General features: G+C 34.3%; 1 protein-coding gene across 1 annotated transcript in view; it reads left to right on the top strand.

The window, feature by feature from the left end:
• The window catches only part of Esyt2 (extended synaptotagmin-like protein 2), an 83,038-nt gene that overhangs the window by 27,946 nt on the left and 44,995 nt on the right, over nucleotides 1-10,097 (top strand). The window contains exons 3-8 of the mRNA XM_068363396.1: nucleotides 1,630-1,873; nucleotides 2,958-3,024; nucleotides 4,009-4,154; nucleotides 4,474-4,594; nucleotides 5,028-5,198; nucleotides 6,432-6,520. Coding sequence (XP_068219497.1) covers nucleotides 1,630-1,873; nucleotides 2,958-3,024; nucleotides 4,009-4,154; nucleotides 4,474-4,594; nucleotides 5,028-5,198; nucleotides 6,432-6,520 — 838 coding nt within the window. The remainder of the gene's footprint in view (nucleotides 1-1,629; nucleotides 1,874-2,957; nucleotides 3,025-4,008; nucleotides 4,155-4,473; nucleotides 4,595-5,027; nucleotides 5,199-6,431; nucleotides 6,521-10,097) is intronic.

Here is a 10,097-nt window from a genome sequence, read left to right as displayed (position 1 = left end):
ATTATTTTTTGTTAGTTATTTATTATAATTTATTATTATTTGTATTATTATTTGTATTATTATTGTTATTATTATTATTATTACTTACTTACTAAGCTACAACCCTAGTTGGAAAAGCAGGATGCTATAAGCCCAGGGGCCCCAACAGGGAAAGCAACTAATGAGGAAAGGAAACCAGGAAAATAAAATATTTAAAAAACAGTAACAACAATAAAATAAATACCTCCTACTTAAGCTATAAAAACTTGAACAAAACAAGAGAAAGAGAAATTAGAAAGAATAGTGTGCCTGAGTGTACCCTCAATTAAGAGAACTCTAACCCAAGGACAGTGAAAGACCATGGTACAGAGGCTATGGCAGTACCCAAGACTAGAGAAAATATAATAGATATAATGTTTTTTACTAGATTTTCCTTCTCCCTTGACTGGAGAGAGTACAGGGGTCCTCAACTTAAAACATTTGGAGATACAGTACAAACTTGAATCCAGCTAAAATCATAAATCTCGGCTATTTTATCAAAAGTTCATATACTGTGATAAGATGAAGAAATACTGTATTAAAACAATATATATAATGCAGTAAGCAAAATGGCATTTGCAATAACCTGATGTTTACTTCATATGAAACAGGACTACATTTGTTGTCATTTGTATCCGGAAGTTGTAGGTCAAAATTTAACTAAAATTTGTTTTACAAACTACTTGTAAATTGAAGCCCTTCTGTTATATTTGATTGGGTCTGTGCCTTGATGAACCTTCTGCTTTCCTCAATACTTTATGTATTGTGGAATATGTACAGTTGGACAGAGGCATTCTTGGCACACCTTGCTCTGAGGAAGCGCACCGTCGTATCCTATTGCGCTGCTAGTAACCAAATGGATAGTGTTGGAGAGGTGGCAATGGTGATGGGCGTGGCTTAACGCAAGCACACTCCGTGCAATAAGGGTGTGCCTGTGTGTTCCTCAGCTAGGTCTGGTAGGAATTCCTGTGTCTAACTGTACCATCTAAATGCTTCCTCAGAAACTTTCTTTGCAATTGCTTAGTATTTTTTTTTTTTTTGCTGTTTAGGAAAAATATCTATACCCTATATTAATAGAAAAATGCATCTCCTATACCTAGCCCAAATGCATTCTTGCATTTAACTGGTGAGGTTTTTAACGTAACGATACCTTGGCAGTCTTGTTCCCCCTTAACCAGGCTATTCCCACAAAGACCTAAGATTGATTCCCAATGTTACGGCCTTGTAAATTCATAAATACGTAGCTTTTGCATTGTCACCGTTGTACTCTTATTGTATATCCAAAGTTTGTAGCCTGGCTGCTAAATATCTCAATTTTTTTATCATTTTCTCTTGTACAGAATTTGTCTGTAAAGAATTTTTATCCTGAGGTACTTTTAAACCTGCTTTCGTGGTTATCTCTTGATGCCATTTGATATGTGTTTAATAATGCATTGATCTTGATACATCTACTCGCTTGCATGTAACCTCTCTTTAGACTGCACTCTCCTTTTTTTTTTCTTTATGATAATCAGTCTAGGTAGACCCAAATCTGTCTATAAATTCCTTTGAGAGATCATTCGTATTGGATAATAGATCACTTTTATACTATGTTTGCCATATATATTTTAGACATTCTTCAATATCTTTTTCTTTTACAGATCATCCGTCAGCTGTGGCCATATGCAGGGCATTATGTGAAGGACCTGTGCAAGTATTCCATTGAACCAAGCATTAGAACGGCCCTAGAAGACTACAAGTTAGCAGGATTCCAGTTTGAGAAAATAATTCTAGGAGACACGCCTCCAAGATTCTCTGGTGTGAAGGTTTATGACGACACTTCCCGTCATGAAATTATCATGGACATGGACTTTGCGTGAGTAACTGGGTACTCTCTTAATATTGATAAGTTAAGAGGGTCCCACCATTTTTTTTTTTTTGCCGTGTTCAGAAAATTCGCAAATACAACTTATAGAAGTTCTATATTTATTAGGAAGTTTCAACATTAGCTGAACTTAACCCATGAACTTTAGTTACATAATGGTATACAGATGCAGTATGTTAAAGTATGTGCTTCAGAATACATTAGACATGTCCTGATATTGAAAAACTTTAGTAAAAAGAAAATTCATCCTTTCCTAGAAATATTAATAGATAGAGCAAAGATATTCTGGTTATGTGAGGGATGTAGTACTCTATACAGTAGTAACAAAGGTGCGACCATAGAATGTTGAGATGTGTGGCGCATAGTATGAACATCGTATAATGTTTCAAGTAATGTTTGTAGATATCTACAGTAGTTTTCAGAGGCTTGGGAGAATTCAGAGATATGAAAAATGAAGGTACTTTGTACATTTGGTTGGAAGAGAAGAACAGCAGTTGGTTAGAAAGGCAGTACCGGTAGTTATGGAAGTAGGATAAAATCCTATAGGACTGTCCAGAAAGTCTTTGTTTGAGGAGATTAATGAAGAACTAACCTGTTTGGAGTTCAGGCAGTAAAAGAACAGGATAGAGCATTTTGAAGAGAACCCTTATTATATATAACTCTATGAATAAGTTGGCAGAGAAGTGTTCATTGAGAAGGCTGGAGGATCTCACTATGGAAACTTATATGTCCTCGCACTATTCAAGATCATACCTTTTACTTCAGAATTGTTTTCTGCGGACCATTATAAAATATTTGTAAACTAATAACCAGCTTTCCCATGAACATAGATCCTAGTTATAAGATCTCAGGACTAGTTAAAACTAATAGATGATGATAGGAATTTAAGTCTCATTTATGGGTGCTTGGATTTCTCTTGATTCAAAATATCTAGTATAAGTGGTAACTTAACTCGCAGATACTGTATTAACATAGATTTGCAAACTGGTTCCTTATGCAGGTTATCTGGGAAGAGATTATGTGGGATCTAGATTTCTCTTAATGGTAATTAATAATGTATCCTTTGCCCTTTTAGGTATGCTGGAGATTGCAAGTTTGAAGTCAGCGTCTCAAAGTTCAAGATGGGCATCAAAGACTTGAGGGTAACCAGCACCTAATTTCATGTAAAACCTTAGATGTAGAGTACCCTTTGAATAGTTCCGGGACTGCTAACTACATACCTTTCCTGCAGTTTTACTGATTTAGAGGCCATTTACACTTGGTACTTAAACACTAAAAGTAACTTTGTGGTAAATCTACTATTTTTAATTGATCCAAATGCTAGTGCATATCTTTAAAGAGATTTTTGATGGTTCTAAATTATTTTACTGTGAAATTATATAATTATTCAGTGTTACTTGCAATGGAACAAATTACTATGACTATTTTTTTTCTTTTGCTATCAGATAAATCTTAGAATATTTTTTTTTCAACATACCAATTTAGATTTTAGTACAGTATCAATTTAATTGTTAATTGCTTCATTTTGCATATGCAGTACTGTACATTAAAGGTTGTTATTCTTGCTAGTGGTAGAAACTAAATGATAAAGAACTGCTCTTGTAGGTCTTTTCTCTTCAGTGTTGTAATAGGATGAGAAAAATTAGTTAAACTATGAAATATGATTCTTTAACCCTTTTACCCCCAAAGGACGTACTGGTACGTTTCACAAAACTCATCCCTTTACCCCCATGGACGTACCGGTACGTCCTTGCAAAAAAATTCTAAAATTTTTTTTTCATATATTTGATAATTTTTTTGAGAAAATTCAGGCATTTTCTGAGAGAATGAGACCAACCTGACCTCTCTATGACAAAAATTAAGGCTGTTAGAGCAATTTAAAAAAAAATATACTGCAAAATGTGCTGGGAAAAGAATAACCCCCTGGGGGTTAAGGGTTGGAAATTTCCAAATACCCTGGGGGTAAAAGGGTTAAAACTGTGAAATATTCTTTAATAAACCCTGCATTAAGAACCCGTCATTACCATTATTTAGATTTGCTCGGTTGCGTTATTGTTAGCTCTTCATCAGTTTTTCCAAGAGTCTTAGGGTGTTCCAATCAAGTACACTAAGAGTTTGGTTTTCAGATTTGCGGAAAGATGAGAGTTGTTATGAAACCGCTAGTGAAGCAAATTCCTCTGGTTGGTGGCCTTCAAGTTTTCTTCCTTAACAACCCCGATGTAGATTTCAACCTTATTGGTTTAGCCGATGTATTTGACATGCCTGGCTTAAGGTATGTGTATTTTAATTTTCATTTATTATTATTATTATTATTATTATTATTATTATTATTTGCTAGGCTACAACCCTAGTTGGAAAAGCAGAATGCTATAATCCCAGGGGCTCCAACAGGGATAAAAGCCCAGTTTGGAAAGGAAAGGAAAAAATAAATATTTTAAGAATATTAAAATAAATATCTCCTATATAAACTATAAAAACTTTAACAAAACATGAGGAAGAGAAATTAGATAGAATTTCTTGAAAGAAATAAAGAAATTTCAATTTGCTCATAAATTTTGAAATCTTGGTTATAAATAATTTTTTTTTTCCAGTGATATCCTACGTAGTATTGTGACTGATCAGATTGGATACATGATGGTACTTCCAAACCGCTACCCAATTCAGTTGGTGGAAGATATAGATATTGCTGAATTGAAGTGTCCTCTTCCTGCCGTAAGTAGTATCAGTACTATACACTACATACATTTTTCACTGCAAGCCTGTTGATTTATTTGCAAGTCTTGCCACCTATAGTCAATTCTTTTTAGTGAGGCAGATTTGCACCGATTCGCAGGGGTGCCCTTTTAGTTCGTAAAAGTTTCCTGATCGCTGATTGATTGGGCAAGATAATTCTAACCAATCAGATAGCAGGAAACTTATCCGAGCTAAAAGGGCACCGCTGCGAGTCGTTGCAAATGCGCCTCATTATAAAAAATTTAGTATAGGTGTGAAATAGTCTGTGACAAAAGATCAGGGAGTGGAAATGTTTTATTGTACTATAAAATAAGTAGTATATATTTTCTAGCCATGTAGAATACAAATTATTTTCTTTCCTTGCTCTATATTTATTTAAAGAAAAACTCATCCACATCTATTTTATCCACAGGGTGTAATTCGTATTCACGTTATCGAAGCTCACAATCTAATGAAGAAAGATGTAGGAATCATGGGGATGGGCAAATCGGATCCTTACTGTATTCTACACTTGGGTGCTCAAAAGTTCCAGACAAAGACGATCAACAACACGATTAACCCTAAGTGGGACTTCTGTTGTGAGGTGCGTGTTCTTCGTTGCATTATGTACATTATGTACACTTGTATAGTATATTGATTTCATATGATTAGGGTACTTGAAAGTTTACCGATTTCATAATGTGATTTGTATTAACCCTTTTACCCCCAAAGGACGTACTGGTACGTTTCACAAAACTCATCCCTTTACCCCCATGGACGTACTGGTACGTCCTTGCAAAAAAATGCTATAAATTTTTTTTTTTTTCATATTTTTGATAATTTTTTGAGAAAATTCAGGCGTTTTCCAAGAGAATGAGACCAACCTGACCTCTCTATGACAAACATTGTCTTTTAGAGCAATTTAAAAAAAAATACATTGCAAAATGTGCTGTGAAAAAGGGTTGGAAATTTCCAAATAGCCTGGTGGTAAAAGGGTTAAGATGATGGGATTTGATTTTTGTTATTTGTAAAGGTGGATATTGTATTTTTGCTGTTTGAGTCAGATAATGGATATTTATCATAATTTATCTCATTTACTTTTTATTTAGAGCTGGTGTTTATGCATTTGCAGGATGGAGAGATACATTGTACATAGCCCACATTAAAGAATGTAGATAGTTTTTCATTCCACAGGTTCTTAATTTAATGATCTTTTGAGCAGGTGATGCTGCCTGTTTGTGCAAGATTAATTATAACTTCTTTGCATGCGTATGATTCCAAAATGTTTGCGCATACCATATATGCAGTCTAAAGAAATGCATTTTTTCCTTAGCAAAGAAATAAGAGAAATCAAGGTGCAGTTATGTTATAGTTTACTGATTTGGGGACATTTTCATTACAATTTTCAATTTGCTGGATGTATTTTTGTAATGGTTCGAATATCATTTGTGGGCAAATATATATTAAAAAACTGTGTTGAAAATCTATTAACTATATATTATTGGAGTTTTAATGTCATTAAGAGTTCTGTTTTACAGTATTATTGTGAAACTAATATCAGATAATCTATAAAGAATTTTAGTCTGGTATGGGTGAGGTTGAAGTGATTTTATTTTTCAATGAGTTAATTTTTCAATGAGTTAATTTTTGAATTAGTTTAGGATGTTGATTAATACAGCTTCATGTTGATTATGTTCTCAAGTTAAAGGCATGTCAAAAATGAGCTTAATGTTATAATTTCCTTGTGTGTTATTTCTCTGATTTCAATTATGTTTGTATATATGATTAATTTGAGCCTAAAGATTTTATTTTTTTACCTTTTGTCAATGCTCAACAGTTCTTGACAGATGTTGTACGAAGCCAAGAGCTAGATATTGAGGTTTACGATTATGATGATGCTCCAGGGAAGAACGATTTTTTGGGGAGGTGAGATATTGGTATTGTATATAGAAAGTAAGACAGCTGTAGCATAACCATCTAAGTATGTGGAAGTCTGTTGTAAATATTACACCGAAAGATACAAGGTCAGAGTACTGTATCTTTAAAAATAAAATGGACAAGGGCTTGTACATTGTACTGCTATTTCTTCAAGTTTCCAATCTCTCTCAATCTCACTTTTGACTGCCTCCTCAGGTAGATCTTCAAACATTTGGTTAAAAATCCAACAGTATTGCGCTGTTGTTCTAGCAGCCAGGTTAATGCTTGCACAGTGATACCTTACTTGATAGGGACATTTATTACAGGTATTAGCTCAGTCAAACATTTTGCATGTGGAGAATGTTGGTTGAATGGTAAATGCATGTATAACTTTGGAATGCACATGCAAGGTAAAAATTGGGTAGATAAATCATATTTAAATGCTTTTAGCTTTCCATCTCTTGACAGTGCCAGCTTTGTCAAAATGTATAGTTTTAGTTCTTTACCTTCTGTGCCCTGGAAACCCTCCGTATTCGGCGATTACGTTATTCAACGTTCTACAAGCATATCAGGATGATTGTACTGAACTAATCTATGGGATAGGAGCTAGTTTTGTGCTTTGATTAGAAAGTCAATAACTTGAACTGGGAAATTATCTAAATTTGATTTGACCACAAAGACTGTTCTTCATTTATAGTTATTTTGCAGGACTGTAGTATTCTTGCACTAGTTGGATTGTGCAACCCTTAGTTCTATTTTTTTGTCAGAAATAACTGCTGTATCTGTAGTTGTATAGTAAGCAACTGCTGCTTTTTATGCAAATCAAACACTGTATAGCTATGCAATAAATGTTTTGTGTAAAATTAGTTAAAATTTCAATGTTTCTGTTTATATCATATTACCATGATGTTGTGCCTTATGTTTCATCCTTCATGTCATGCATAGTTATGATTCCACCTTACGAATATTCTCCACCAATCTTATATCTGATTTTTTTGTAAGTAATGTTTGGGAATTGATTTGTACAATGCAGGGCAGTGGTGTTATGTTCATTTGGTCATCCTGTATGTTTGTAAGAAAATTTAAAGAGGAATCGGGTAGATCACGGTTTGCTCACTAACATGCTTCATTAAGACTATAAAATGTGCTTCTTACTAATAAAACTTTTCTTATTTCAGGCACTGTTATCCAATAACCTTTAGTGGGATAATGATGTCAAAGTCTTCATCTATACTTTACATTTCTGTGTTAAATTTTATGTCCTTTTTTCCTTAGTCGTAAGTGAAGTCTTAATGATGATTAGTCTCTTGGTCTCTGGACAGGCTTTAGCCAATGTGATTCGAAGACAGCGGGTGACAATACAGTGCTGGGATTATGACTATAGTCCCCTGAAATCTTATGAAAATGATGACTTTTTGGGCAGGTATTTTTTGTTGTTTGAGTCATCCAGGGAGATTGCATGGTGTTCAAACATGATTCCTGGCTTCCTCCGTGGATTGTATTGATCATAATGAAGAGAGGCATTGAAAGGTGGTATTAAGATGGTAGGATTGCCTTTGTAAGCACCACATACAATTGTGGCCATGTCAGTGCTCAAGTCGTGACATTTGGAGAATTTGCCGGCACTCTCCTTTTAATGCCTTTCATTTCTCTATAACCCTGACAAGATGCAAGCCTTCCTTACTAAAACTGAAAACATGATTCTTGTGATTGGAAAGCTTACACTTGGAATGACAAAATTAGAGTTTTTGTGACCTTTGCATCGCATTCATTTACAAGGTCTCCGTTGATTATGTATTGTTATTTTGGTTTAACTACATTCGTTTAATTTAGGATGTAAGATACTGAGAATTTTGAGCAAGAATCTAATGGTTTTCTTATACAGCATTTTAAATTTGAATAATTGATATAGCATTAAGGTTCTTTATTGTTTTATTTGGAATCTTATGGCATTTATTTGTGTGGATTCTGTCCTCTGAAAAACTATAACTTGGAATGATAGTGAGAATTTGTAGTTTTCTTGAATGTTGAATATCTAAAATTCGAATGATTGTGCTGTATGTATGCAAATGAAGATTCTGAAATAGTTGCACTTCAAAGCAGTTGAGATTTAATTATATTATCCAAATATGATCGGTACAAAAACATGACCGTATTCTGAATGATTTTCCTTTTTATCCTCCTGTATCATTTGTAACGGTTTTGACTGCTAACCAGTGCACACTTGTCAGGATTAGGTTAATTGCTTTTGCTGCCCTTCACAACAGGCTATGTGCAACGTCATCCGTCGCCAGTCTATCCTCATTGAATGCTGGGACTGGGATGCTAACATTCCTGGAGCTAAGAATGATGATTTTTTAGGGAGGTAAATGTAGCTTTAGGCTCTGTACAATCATTTCCGCATGTGCCCAGTGGGAATGTCTTTATTCGCTTACCTTAAAACTGTTTCTGTAACTAGAGATCATGGCTAGCAAGAGAAAAAAAAAATGTTAGACTTGCAAAGTTTATTGCAGAAGTAGTAATATTCCTTTTTATTTATTGTATTCCTAATGTCTTTGGAGGCGAGACAGGTATGCAAAGTACATCGTAACAAGAACGTGACGACTAAGTTTTTCTAATTAATGCAATGCCTTAGCAATAGCATGCTAGTCATAAACTGGTACAAAGATGGTCCCAGTATGCAGAATTACTTGCATTTTGAGTGTTAATATTTGACATTTGATATGAGAATTACAAAGTGCATTAGTTCTTGGGGATACTTAACATGTTTTATGCAACCTCGCATGATACTTGGCAAGATCCCTATGCGATGGTATGGTGACATTACCTAATAATATTAATACACTAGTGTCCAAATTTTTCATTTGTGAATTTTTGTCAAGATTATTGCTCTGATTTCATTTTGAATGTGGTTCTGTAGTTGTAATATGTGAAGTTAAAGATTTATTATCTTTCTCTCTCTCTTTGTAGTATTTAATAGCTTTATTATTATTTCTGGCTGAGACTCCATTTTCAAGTGATGATAATATTAAAACTTCCATTAATGGAGTGAATGATGCACTTAGCTTAGTTTCATCATTGAGATTGATACCGGAAACTTTGAAACCATACAGTTGGTATTTTGTGACTTCCCATATACACTTGTCACAATAAAGAGGAGATTTCTCAAGAATTTATTTGCTCTAAGTTCCATCAGGATGTACTTGAATGTCTTCTGAAAAGAACTAGAGTTGAGGCTTTTTAATTTTACTGGTCTTCAGACCTATTTTGAATTTTGCTACCAGCCCTCGCCCAGGTCCCTGGAGATGTTACTCTACCTTTACTGGATTCTTTCGGAAATGTTACCTGTATTCTTGGTTATATTTCTGGGCCATTTGTTGCAATGGCCAATATTACAAATGGTGGACAAACAGGACTTTTATAAGTTCAGTCTTTGGTACACATGTGATTATTGAAGAGTTTGCTCGAGCCACCTTTTATTCTTTAAAAGACTAACTAGATACTGCATGCTTGCATACTCCTGGCCTTATAGGCATCATATAAGGATGTTTAGTTTAACATCCTAGTCTCCATAGCTGGCCACATA

Source organism: Palaemon carinicauda, chromosome 40 (assembly GCF_036898095.1).
Source record: "Palaemon carinicauda isolate YSFRI2023 chromosome 40, ASM3689809v2, whole genome shotgun sequence".
Classification (NCBI taxonomy): domain Eukaryota; kingdom Metazoa; phylum Arthropoda; class Malacostraca; order Decapoda; family Palaemonidae; genus Palaemon; species Palaemon carinicauda.
Note: the sequence above shows the minus strand (reverse complement) of the source record. Positions and strands in the feature narration are given on the sequence as shown.